This window comes from Charadrius vociferus, unplaced genomic scaffold (genome assembly GCF_000708025.1).
Source record: "Charadrius vociferus isolate BGI_N301 unplaced genomic scaffold, ASM70802v2 scaffold59, whole genome shotgun sequence".
NCBI lineage: Eukaryota > Metazoa > Chordata > Aves > Charadriiformes > Charadriidae > Charadrius > Charadrius vociferus.
Genome location: NW_009661371.1, coordinates 7,235,506 through 7,249,070, shown reverse-complemented (window position 1 = coordinate 7,249,070; position 13,565 = coordinate 7,235,506). Strand labels below are relative to the sequence as shown.

The window sequence follows — 13,565 nt, the reverse complement described above, 5'->3', positions numbered from 1 at the left end:
CGTATAGTGCAGGAATTGTAAGGCCATTTGCATACAATTTTAGTTCTGGTGTTCTTAGACATTTAGAATTAGCCAGATGGGAACTAGCCCTTAGTCTGGAGCCAGGAATTTTCAATTTGAGCAATCAGTTCCTCAGGGCTGAATTCATAAACCTATGCAGAATGGCAGCCTTGCAGAGTATTGACACTGAGTAGGTACGCTATATATAATGTTCCAGTTTGCTTTAATAGATACTGTCTTTAAAGGCAGCACTGAATTCTAATGGCGGTATTAGGGTTACAATATTTTCACACAGGGCACTCTGAAAAACAAATGCATTTATATGCACATACTGGATGTGCAGTTAATCAGTGTGTCTCGGGTGCATAGGATTTACTGCGCAGCCATACTGTAGTACCTGAATGGTAGGTAATGCATCGAAAGGGCATCAGACTGCACAAGCATCAGCTGTGGACTGCTCTAAATAGTCCTTCTCACAGTTGAGTCAGAATTGCTGTTGTAACCAGGTTTCTGGATGTCTAGCAATCCTACATGGATAGGTGCAATCCTCAAGTTACAGCATGAGAAAATGGTCTTGTATTTTTCAGGGAAAACAGTACGGAGTTACAAGATAGTCGTATATTGTTGCATTTAAAGAGGGGTAGTCTTTCATATAGTGAAGAACCTTCATGTGAACGGCACAATGATTGGAGGACATGAATGACTTGACAGTGCCTTGAGCAACCTAATGTAATTAGACCTGCTTTTAGCAGAAGGTAAGACTGAATGACTTCTGGAGTCCCCTTCTAACAGAAATTATTCTGTGAATTCTGTGGTCATATGCAGTGATTCCAACACACAGAAAAAGTTGGGATGGTCAGAAGTCCTTAAGTTACCCATCTCACATGGAGAAGTTCCTGTTTTGCTGTAGGAAGCGGTTGATGTGTACCCTGTTCTTCAATTCTCCGTATGCTCTCTGTGTATTTACTTCTTGGTTATTACATACATGAATTTATGAATACAGTTCTGCCCAATTGCATGAGATTGTATGTGCTAGGGATGATCTTCTGCAGTTCTGGTTGTAGGGGGTGTGTATCTTGAAACACACGATAGAGTTGTGTGGCAAGCACAACCACATCATGCGATAGCGGATTACCACAGTGTATCTTGGAAGTTTGCCTTCTGGCAGGGTAAGGTACTTCATATCTCACTCTGAAACAAAGCCTTAATCTTTGTCCTACAACTTAATCCCACTAGCTGTATCGTCAGTAAATCATAGTTTTCAGGCTAACTGCCTATTAGTGGATTCTGGAGTGGAAGTGTCATATTATGTTACATTAGATAAAGACTTTATTCTGGCTGTGGGGCACAGAAGATGACAGATCAGTGGGTGAGTTCTACGCTTAAATTGCTGCTAATGGTTTCTTTAAGTTTATATAGCTTCCTTCACAATTGTCAGGCCTTCTGCTCTTAGAATTGAGTATTGAACTGAGGTCTGCTGCTGAAAAAGTAGGTGAAAGTATCTCTTCCCAAAGTAAACAGAGACACGGGTTCTATCTGCAGCTTTGTGGTCCCATATATTATTGTGAATGATGCCACATAGTGTGGGGGGGTGGTTTTTGCTTCTCTTTTTTTTTCCTAAATCACTTTTTGCCCCTTCACTTAATAAAAGCTACTCCTTTATACAACAGTATTTCAGTGTGTTTATTATGTCAATATGGTAACGATTTACACTTGTTAAACTACAGATAATTTTTTATATGTGTTTCTGTGTGTTTATATAAAAAGTATACACTGTTAAAATAACTTATTTTCTGTTATGAGAGAAAGCTAAGACTGATTTAAATGTGTTAGGGAATTCAATCTGTTAGGCTAGTCCCAAAATATATTCTACATGTCTTAATAGCTTTCAGTAGCGCTATTTTTACTTCTTCATCAATTAGCTTGAGTTGAAAGGCACTGAAAGAACACATACTGATTAGCATTTTCAAATATTCTACTTCCAATCAGTAAATTATATTCAAATGCCAACACAAATTGTAACATTTACTGTATGTGAAAACAAATTGAACAGTTGGTTCCACCTAACATTTAAATAATATTTATTATAAAGATATTTCTGGATTGGGTACCTGTAAGTTTTCAGATCCCTTCATTTTTTGCATAGCTGTATATGCTGTTTAAAATACAGTCAGTTTTTATTACTTGAAATGACAGGAGACTCGAGTAACCTTTGAGCTAGTGATTTCATTTTACCCCATACTAATTCTCTTAATGGCTAACAGAATTGATTGTAATAGCAGGAACGCCCTTGCTTGGGTTTTTTTAATGCCTTGCATTGGCATTAGACAAACATAGAAGTACTTCTTGGCAGGTTCCTGAATGGATTCATGTGATTTAATATGCATTTTTTGATTACTGTCTAACCTTCTACAACCTTTACTGTCTGTCTTTCGCCGTTAAAGATTCATCTCCCAGTCTATCAGGTGAAATAATAGTCTGAATAGATCTGAATTACCTCATCTTGACCTATTTTAAATCAGTACAGACCAATGCGTACAATAATATCAGCAGCATGTATCCTTAGAAGCTGATCACCAGAATGAAAAGTCCCTAAACATATTCTAGAATGCACCAAGCCGTTAATTAATATAATTTTTCATCATATAGCATAATGCTGAGCAAGCACATTTCAGTGGCAAATAGCATTCTAGTGAACGCTGATCCTCTCTGTTAGAGAATACAAGGTTTATTCACATAAATCTGTGTGAATTAAGGTAAAGTGCTGAGGCAGGTACTGTACTGAGACAGGATACAGATCAGAAACAAAGCCAAATGTAGACATTTTCAGTAAATATACCTGATTTTTTTTGTGACTTAAAGATTTTACTTAAGCATAACTGAGGGTTAAGTTGTGCAGCCCCGGCTCCTCTGAAAAAACATAGCTGTGTTTGTAACTGTGATAATGTCTGAATATTGGTCTCCGCTTCTTATGACTTTCTGAAGGCTACTTTGAGACTGAAGTCTTTTACATCTATTCTGTGTTCATCTGAATGTTCTTGGGAAGTTGAACAAAACTTATTGATAATTTCACCTCCCAAAAGTTCTTCTGCTACTTCCCAGACTTACTTTTCCCCAGCTTTTTTCTTTTACCACCAAAAATATTTTCTTTCTGAAAAGAGATTTTTTTTTAAATCGGACTTTTTGCAAGAGCTCTGTTCAGATTGATAGAGAAACATAGATAATTTTAGGCGATATTTGTTATTTTATAATCTATTTGAAGTTTGCACTACATACATAAGTTCTTAAGGCAAAATTCCCCCCAGGCTATACCTGAGCGTGGTACTTACCCTATAATGGCAGAAATTGTGCTTTTTTCATAATTTGATAGTGACTGCTCAATGTGCCATTTACAGTTGTTGCAAGGTGGTGTGTAGTCTGATCAGATTGATCCAAATAAAAAAAGTGTTAAGGTTTGAATCAATATTAAAACAAGCAGTATTCATGGTGTATCAGGTTATGGTAAGCCCCTATTCTTATCAATAAGTTTGACCCATAGTTGTAAAGCACAATTGTAGAAAAAGCTGTTGAAAACAGAAGAATAACATTGATCTTGAATTGTCCTGGAATTTGCTTTTAGCTATTCAAGCATACCGTACGAAAACACTTTAATGGACATCTGTAAAATACGGCTTCTGCCGTATTCTAATGTAACATTAGAGTTCTATTCAGTTTTGCAATTTACTGTGCATACGTATGATAGCTGTGGAGCAGCTTCCAGATTGTTCTCCTAATGTAAGAACATCCAATAAAGCTCATACACAATTTCTGGTTGTATGTGTTTATAACTTAACATGGAAAGAGTTTCATGCAGGGTGGACTGTTTCATGTACTGTGTTAATACTAATTAAAGTTATTTGGAATATCTTTGAAGTATCAGTCATAGTATATTTAGAAGTACAATATTTGAAGCAGTAAATATATTAATGTTTAGCCCCAAACCTTAAAATACTTTAATTTTAGAGCCTTTATAATTCGTATAAACAGATAATTATAATTAATAAAATATTATGCAAATTTAATGTTAAGAAGTTGACTTTCTAGATGCCACATAAATTGCTACTTATATAAAATAGATTGTCAGTACCATTGTGTGTGAAGAGAGAATTTCATGTGGTGCTGCTTTTCTGAAGTTTTGGCACACGTCTGTGGTGAGATAGGACCAAACTGGGGTTTTACTACCTGCTTTACTTTTGGGAACTGTCAAAAGATTCAATCTATTCCTTTGAGAAAATTTGTTGACCAAGCCACAAGTCCCCTGCTTCTTTGTGTTCCCTGATGGGGTAACGAGTGCAGCTTCCCTGCCACCGGCATGGCTTAAGTAGTCCAAGCACCTTGTACCTAATAGCTTAGGAAATGGGAGATCTTGGCCCAAGGATGCTCAAGTGCTAATCTCTAACTATAGAAATAGCTGTACTACTTTAAGGATCTATTTGCCACTACTAATACCCTATGTTCTTACATACTTATGTAAATCTGTTTTCTCCTTTGTCTCTTTCCAGTAAAAAATACTATGTTCTAATAAGGTCTCTTATCTTTTAATTTATTTTAATTATCATGTCAGAATAGTAGTGGCTTTTTTTCCCAGTAATCACAACAGAAAAATCTGAATGGTTTTCGTCAGATTGTTTTATGTTTCTGAAATGCTTCAAACAATATAATGTAACAGAATATTTAGAGAGGACATTATGCAAGAGTAACCATGGAAGTGAATGAATACTGACATCAGATGATAGTTAATTAAGCTTAAGTAGACCCAACCAAAACCACTTAAAAGGAACCACAAAATGAAAAGTACTTTCTTAATTTTTTTTTCTTTTTATTCTGCTATTTTAATGTTAGGATAGCTATACCTTGAAAAGCATTCTGGAAAATAGTAAGTATATGGAAATTTGAAACTTGAGTTTCTCAGTGGAAAATTCCAAAAGAAAGAAGAAAAGAAAAAGGGTGGGGGTGGAGGGAATCCAGTGTATTTTACTTTCCAGCGGTCAAAATTCAATTGCATGTTTAGTTGTTATTTAACCAACTCAAAATTTTACCGTATTTTAAGTATCCTTTGGAAATTAAAAGATTGATAGAAAGTTTCATGGCAAGAATTCTAATTTGCTGGCTGGTTCTACCATTTAAATCTTTTTATGAGAAGTAAATGTAGTTATGCTAGTAAATGTTCTTTGATAAAAAACTGTGATACTCAAATATTGAAATATGAGATATTGTTATAAACTCATGCTTTAAATCCTTACTGAGAACACAGTTTATCCATGTAAATTATTAAGTGTGTGGTTTAGTAGAGTTCTGCTGCATCTCTCCTGTACATTTCACATATAGAACACATCTACTTTTACTTGACACATTAGAAATTGTCATGAAATGAACCAAAAATTCACTGTGCATTTAAATTAATAATAGAGTAAATGTAACTACCTACCATGTTTGAGAGCTGACTCCAGCACTTGAGTAGCTATGGGGTGTAAAATACGCAAACGTCAGTTTAATGGCTTTGTTTTGCATTGCTTTGATTTTTGGTTTTTATCTATTCCCATGATAGAGTTATCAAAATCAGTAGAATGTACCAAAAATTATTACAATTTTCTCATTCTTTGTTGAGATAAACCCCATGATTTAAATTGTCAAACAAAGTTTGGGGAAAAGGTTATAAGAAGTTGAAGTTGGAAGAATGTCCCTAATCTGAGATCTGATAACAGGATGTGTCTGATGCTCAAAATATGCCATGTGTGCCTTCCATTTTGAAAGAAGTGCAATTCAAAGGAGCACAGAAAACGTCTTTTTATGTCATAGTGTGCATGACAGTGGCTAGTACCAGATGCTGAAAGAGCAAGCTCTATTTTATTCTTATGCCTAATAGCCAAAGAGGCACTATCACCTTTTCTTAGTGCTTTGATTTTTCACCATAATGAGCTTAGGAGATGATTAGCTTCAGGGTGTCTATTTGGCTTATTCTCCATCATACAGCTGCAATGTGCATCTTTCTGTTAATGTTACTCAAGCGAGGCTTTTACTTGTAGCTGGCACTTCCTCATGCACTCCCTTTTGTGTGCATATATATATGTGTGTGTATATATATACACACACACATATATGTGGATGTATTTGAGCAACCTTGTCTAGTGGAAGGTGTCCCTGCCTGCTGCAGGGGTAGTGGAACTAGATGATCTTTCAGATCCCTTCCAATTCTAACCATTCCATGATTCTATATGTGTGTCTGTACCTGTAAATGAGCTTATATGCTGACTCTGAGTAGGTCACCTAAGCATCAGAGCTTAATCGGGGCAGCACTGCATATAGACAAGCTAGAAGTAAATGAAAATAGCCAGGTCAGTGCACCACATTAATGTAGCTGTGTTATTTCTGCGACCTGTGGTGGTATTGCACAGTATTGTGCAGGATAAATAAGTCAAAGCAGTTAGATGGCAGATCAGGTACCCCTGATGATTGTGCTGTGCTCCATACCCTTTGATTCAATTCTAAAAGTCTTTCTCTTAAACCAGGAGAGGGTAGTTAGAGAAGGGAACAATATTATTCTATTTCATCTGTAATGGGAAGGGAAATTGAGGAGAAGCAGTGTGTCCCAAGTTAATATCTGATTCTTTGTGCTGACCTGTCAGCTGGTGCAAGGATTGCTAAAGGAAGGTGTCATTGTAGCAAATACAGAAATCCCACTAGTTTGAATTATGATGTGCAGTCTTGGCGCAGGAGATGATTTTCGTCTAGTAGTTGCGGTATGACATTTTTGAACGTACATGCCCATACATCATTAAATTTATTTTTCCCAGTTCCCTATCGAATTATCAGAAAAAAAAATTGTTCCATTACACAAGAGAGAAGCACAATACAAGTTTTATAAAAATGTCAGTTCATAATATATGCAAATGTATATATAGATTGCACCTAAGTCTGTCATGGAGAGAATCAGTCTCAAGAGAGACTTCAGCAAAGAATGAATAAACAAATGCTTAAATGCCTGCTGTTGTACAGGCATCGATAGTTGTTGACATAATGACGTGTTTTAGTCTTACTCTAAAATACAAATAGGTGTTTCACAGTTTTGTTCAATTCAATAAAGCGTGCTGAAGGCTGTGTCACCAAATATTATGGATTGCTACATAATAAAGGAAAAGTACTGAACTGGAGATTTATTTTCAAGAGCGTTACTGTGAAGCTCTGCTAGCTTAGGTATGAGCTCTCCATATTGTAGTTTAGTCAATTACTGGTAGACCTGGAAAACAATCCTGATTTGGAAGCGATAACTGTTGACAAGGGCAGTGGAAGTATTTTGTTACCTAGCGAAGCATACGTCTGGTGCCCTTCCTGCTTTTGTCATCTTCCAGATCCTGTTATTTCTCTTTTCTTCTCCCAGCTTCTCTAAAACACATGAAATGGGAAAACAGAGTTCTGGAAGGGTTATCTGCTTGCTCCAAGCACACCTCTTCTTTCTATCCAGCAGCTTAGTTGTGAAGGTGAATAGGCCTCCTCACTGCAAGTCTCGATCATCTCCTTCTGGTGCTGACTTCAGTACCAACTACCAGTACTGTACAGTATTTCAGCCAGTCTGCTACTAATCTGCTGCTCTTGGTGCTATGGATGCTCTCTTTGGTCTTGCGTGCTTTTTCTGCCTGTGCTCTTTCTGGTCAAAGAAGCTGTCCTTTCCATCACCAGCAGCTGTACAATTGCCAGTTTGCTGTTAGGTGCTCAGGAATGTTGGCTTGTAAAACTACATTTGATCAAATAAGCATTCAGCTTATTGAAGCACTTTTTCTGTCAACCATATTTCCTCTTTTCACGCTTCAGCATAGGAAAGCAAGTTGAGTGTTCCTGCCTTATCTGGCTAAATCATATCTCTGACCTGTTCTGGTATGGTTTTCATTACTTTGCATTGATGAACATAGAAATGAAACTCCGAAAGCGAGTCTTGCGTGTCTCTGCCATACAGCCTCATCTGCAGCAAGATGTGAAAATATCTGTGCTAGAACTGTTTATAGTAGTTTGCAGTAGTTTGCAAAGGATGTTTTTAATGTATCTCTATATATAATTTCATAATTGCTTTATACATCAGGCATTTATTTCTGAGGACCTTAATTGGGTTTTGAAGGCATACCTAAGTAATGAAACAGAACTTTATGAATTAAAGAAAGCTGTGGAACATATATGTTTATATTATTTTATGTTTTACTTTTCTTAGCATACTTTTAAAAGTTCTATTTAGCGCCCAGGAGAAAAACATTAAACAGCTCTGCATTTTGTTTTTCAGTGTGCAGTGACGTGGAATTCAGGGAGGTTGCAAACAGGTTGAGAGACTGGTTTAAGGCACTTCATGAAAGTGGAGTTCAGAATAAGAAGACTAGGATTATTCAAAGGCCTGAAAGAACAAGTAAGAGATTTCTACTTGTCTCATTTGACGTTCTCTGATAATTTTCTGTTCTTTTGTAGTTCCATTGCTAAGACTTGCCTTATTCTCATGTGCTTTAAATAAACGTGTAGGAACCCATAACATTGTGCTTTTCTAAGGTTAATTTCTCATTTATGGCTTAGTACCGATATAAGATGTTCACTTTAAACTTCCAACATTTTTTGGCAGGACTCATGCTTGCAAGAATGTATTGCATCTACTGTTCACAATGCTTTCATTTATGAATGCAATCAAATTGTCTATTTGATGGAACTTGATAATTAGCTGCTGTATAAGGAGACAAAACAGAAGAAACAAGTAGGGATTTGGGGCAACTTTTTCCATAGAGAAAAGTGAATTGCTGAATGGCTAGTTCTAAGAAATAATGTACAGGAGCTGTAATTATGTGTGACGCATTGTTGCTAATTGATGCCACTGTAGGTACCGGTACGGAAAAACACATGGAAAAGAAGCTTGTAAGTAAAAAGGAATTTTCAAGGATATACTTCAGTTTGGAAAAGACTTGGGAGTACTAATGAAGTGGAAACAGTAGGGAGCATAATTTGTTTTTAACCCCCTCAAATATTTAAGTAGTTTTTTTGTTGTGGAAAGTAGTAAAGTTTTAAAATGTAATTATCAAAGGGCTTATTTAAAATAGCGATTGAAGTGTGCAATAATGGTTTCAAGAGTGATGTCCTACTGTGAAGGAGAGTCAACTTAGATTTCATAAGCCGTAAAACTCTACCTTTCATTAATATGAAGAGCAAACTATGAATTCCTCCAGAGTATGTTTCACAGAATTTGGCCACCACTGGCTGCTTACAGTAGTTCCTTCATTATTAACTTTTTAAGTATTTGGGATTATTTTTTTTAGCTTTTGTTTGATTGCTGTTTATAACATTGCTTTTTCTTTCTTCAATAAATCCATTTATTTCATTTAATTGGAAATGTCATTTCTTTGTGTGATTTTTCAAGCTAAGGAAATAATTCTGTAAAACACAATGAATTAAAGATGATTCTGTGTTATCTGGGAATGTTCTCTTAAACATTGAGAAAAAATGTTTCTGAGGTGAGATGGTAATACAGTAATGTCACTTTTTATTGATATTGAAAAAACACATTTAAAGCATTTATTTCCAGTTTACATTCTAGTTGGTGCCCATAACTGGCATGCAATCTGTTTCTCATCCAGTAATGAAAAGAACAGAAATGCAAAGTTTGCAGCTCTTAAGTAAGCGTTTATTGTATAGTCATAAATAAAATGTATCTAATAATACAGCTATTGTAAGCACATCGCTCAGTTAAAGACCAGCTCAAACATTATGTAGGGTCCTGTTTCTTGTTGAATACTCACTTTGTTGAGGGTAACACATGGAATAGGTAAGGTAAAAAATGCAGTGCGGCTCTTTAGAAGCCTGATAATACAATAAAAGTTCCAAAAGAAATTTTGGCAATGATAAGAGGCAACTGTACAGGTATTAAGTACTATAGCATGCATAAATAAAAAGTCTTTGTTTCAAGTAATTGGGTTCTATGTAATGCAGAAATGTAAAGTTCATAATTAATACTTTGAATACATTGAAATGTTCTTAAGAGTGTGAGATTTTTTCCTTAGACATTTTCCTTGGCCTTTTTTCTTTAAGCACACAGGTGGCACGGATAAGACCTAGTATCTATACTTGAGACACGTATTTGCATCATGAGGTGTACATGGATATATTACACTCATATTTATTTTGTCCGTTGTTTGTTTGCAAATTTTTACTTTCTAATAGAAAACAAAGATTGTATTTAGACTTAAGATCTAAATTAATTGACTTTAGACCTTGTCAATTTTTGAACCTAGAAATATGTTATGTGATCCAAACTGGTTGGTTTGTTTTCAAACTTCGATAGTCACTTACTATAACATCAGCAACACTGGTAAAATTGAGTGGTGTCTACCTAATGTTGATTTTACATCTAGTGTATCCTAAATTTTCATGTTTTGGCACTGCATGTACAATGCAGAAGGTAATGACCGCCTGCATAGACTATGTAGACCAAAGCAGTTGTGAGATATGTGGGTATTTTTAGAACACGTTGTGCAGTTGCATGAAGCTCTTTGGTCTGTGAGGTGTGTGAGCATGAGGAACTCTTCAGCAGAAAATGTTATGGTCCCATTCTGATTAGCTTCCTCCAATGTTTTAGGATCTGTGGGATCTTTCACGCCTAATCTGAGCTAGTAAAGGAATCTTTTTAAGGCAGGTAGAGAGAAGTATTTGCCTTCAAAAACCTTCAGATGAGGATCTTCTCCACAAATACAATTTTTCCAATTGAGGAGGAAAAGATGGGTTTCTGGCCCAGTTTTCAGAATTTCCTTTTGTAAGCCTTCAAAGTCATGAAGTCCTCTCCTTTGATGGTGTAAAGAATTCACATGCACTTCAGGAGGTATCTGAAATTTTAGGCACGAGTTAGACTGGATCCTACCCTACCAGTTTTTTGAGAGACAGAATCAAGAGTTGATTTGGATGGCTAAGAATAGTCTTAGGGTCTTTTTTCATCAACAGGTAATTAAATATAATCTATGTGGAAAAATGTGTTTTCATTGTACTATTGACTTTAAATTCCCTGTGAACACGGTGCTGTCAGAAGTGTTTGACTTACACTTGTAACATGGTACCAGAAATTAATCCTAAACAGCTAGAATGTTGTACAAAATATTAATTGATTACTATGCTGGTTTTAAATTAGATTTTCTGTTTCAGAGAGTTATACCTCATCAATCTTAAAATAGAGGTAGTGTTGTTTCAAGAATATTGAAAAGTTTGTTATTTATTATAGGAATATTAGGATGTAAACATGGAACCTTGATGATAGGCTTTGGCATGTTTATTTTTACTAAAACAACGCAAATCAAGTTGTAGAAAATGGTTACATCTGAGAAATCTGGTTTGTCTTATCTTTTCTTCTTTTCTTTTTCTCTTTAAAAAAGAGGTTTTTGACAAAACCCAGTGTTTTACAAAAACGTTTGAACAATAAATGTTTAGAGTCTAGTGTTTTAGTACTGTGGTCAGTTACTCAACTTGCATGTATCTAATTGTGAAAAAAAAATTGCTTTCAAATATAAAAGATCATATTTGCACAATATTTACTCCATTTTATAAGTACTCGATATTTACTTGATTGAATTAATTTGACAGGCAACTGCAAAAAGGGAGTCCATCTATAGACAGAAAGTGATTGAATGAATATACAATCAGTAGTAGTTTTCTTTCATTTGTGGATTTGGGGATGCAAAAATTGTTTAAAAATCGGTTTCATTAATGCAACTATATGATTTTTCTGGTGTGTACATTTCTGAATTTCAAAATTTCTCATTTGAGGCAGCAAATGATACTGCATCTTATCAGAAATTAACGTCTGTGGTTTAGAAGAAAATATTGGGTCATTATGTCCTTGCAAACACACAAAGAAACAAAAATAATAATAACCATTAAACATGCTAATGTCTTTTCTAATACCATTAAGGAATTCTTAAAACTTCTTCGAGAGCTAAGCTCTTGAGTAGTACCCCTAATGAAATCCCTCAAAATTGATCTCCAGAGTCATAGTAGGTCCAAGATATCAGGTGCATTAATTTTTAAGTCTACCAGGGAGTCCAGCCCCTGTTTTGGGGGTGTCTGAGAGCTACACCTAGAAATAAATCTTGCAAAGAACTTCTTAATCACGTATAATGACATTATACTTCGCACATGAGACTTAGTGATCTGTACAGAACAACACCTATGACAAAAAGCCACCCAAATGCAACTTCCCCTTTCAGAGTCCTAATTATTCTAGCAGATCCCTGGAATTGTTCATTAACCTTGGGGAGTTAAAAATCTGTTTTGGCACCCTTTCCCCCAGGCTGTCCTTTATTTTTGTCATAGAGTTCCTTCCTCACTGAAAAACCATTCTGCACTTAAAAAAGCAATTTGTGACATCCTTTCTGGTTGTCTGTTCGCATTTAGGATTTTTCATATTTCAGTCTCTCTGTTGGCACTTGGGACACGATTTATTAAGAGACTTGGGCACAGTCCTTCTGACCAAGGTAGATGTGGTAGAAGTTTATAGTGCCTTGCTGGTGCTTTTCAGAGTTGTTCCAGCTATTAAATAGTTCATATTGATCCATACAATCATAAATATTATTTCTAAACAAACCAAACAATAGTGTTTGAGTTGTTCTGCTAGAGCCATCAATATGCTGATAGCAAGTTAAAAATGCAAGGGGCCGACATTGTTGTGTTTTTACAAGAGTTACATAATTTTGATTAACCGACACTTCTTTTTTTCCAAAGCTGAATCTTACTAGTAATCCAGACTAGAATATTTCAAATAATTAATAGGGGTTTATTTCCAAAATCCCTTTTGGGGATGTATTCAGATTGCATATATCTAGAAGCATCAGTACCATAAATGCTATATAAACACTTAAATCTTGTCCTCAGGCCATTTCTGGTCTAAATAGATGACAGGAAGGGGAGAAGGGTACTTTACGTCCATACTGCAATAATACCACCATTGTCCCCCTTGTGGATGGGGAAGTAAGGAACTGAAAAATTAAGTGAGATTTTACATACTTTTTTAAAGTCTTTTAAAATATTTCTTCTATTTTTGTATTAATTTTGTGTGATAAAACTCTAGGGAATTCAGGCATCAAATGCAAAGCACAAAAAGTACTGTAGTCCCACAAATATTTCTGCTAAGAGGCAGGCTGTTTCTGAAGAATACTTGTGCACCTTGTCATGTTAGAAGATGAAAGACCAGAGGTAATAGAGAATCTTCTTATGGCTTGGGAATAATATGATTATTTGGAGTCTAATACACTAATAATTTTGAAAATAACAGTAAAATACAAGAAGTCTGAAAGAAAATTACTTCTAATTGGGTTGTCTAGATCTAGCATGGTGAGATAGTATTACACTAAAATTGCCAAATGCCCTTAAAAATTTGCTGCAGGAAAAGACCATTTTTGTATAGAAAAGCATAAATAAAATTAACAATTTCAGATCTTTGCTTGGAGGTTTTTACTTCATTCTGACTATCCTAAGTTCCTTATTGATGAAGTCACACAGCTGATATTATGCAGAGATAAATT

At 35.4% G+C, this 13,565-nt stretch overlaps 1 protein-coding gene across 1 annotated transcript in view; it reads left to right on the top strand.

Annotated features, from left to right (window-relative positions):
- Positions 1–13,565, top strand: part of SPOCK3 (sparc/osteonectin, cwcv and kazal-like domains proteoglycan (testican) 3) — a 138,378-nt gene that overhangs the window by 104,619 nt on the left and 20,194 nt on the right. Inside the window, exon 5 of the mRNA XM_009893732.1 lies at positions 8,309–8,428. Coding sequence (XP_009892034.1) covers positions 8,309–8,428 — 120 coding nt within the window. The remainder of the gene's footprint in view (positions 1–8,308; positions 8,429–13,565) is intronic.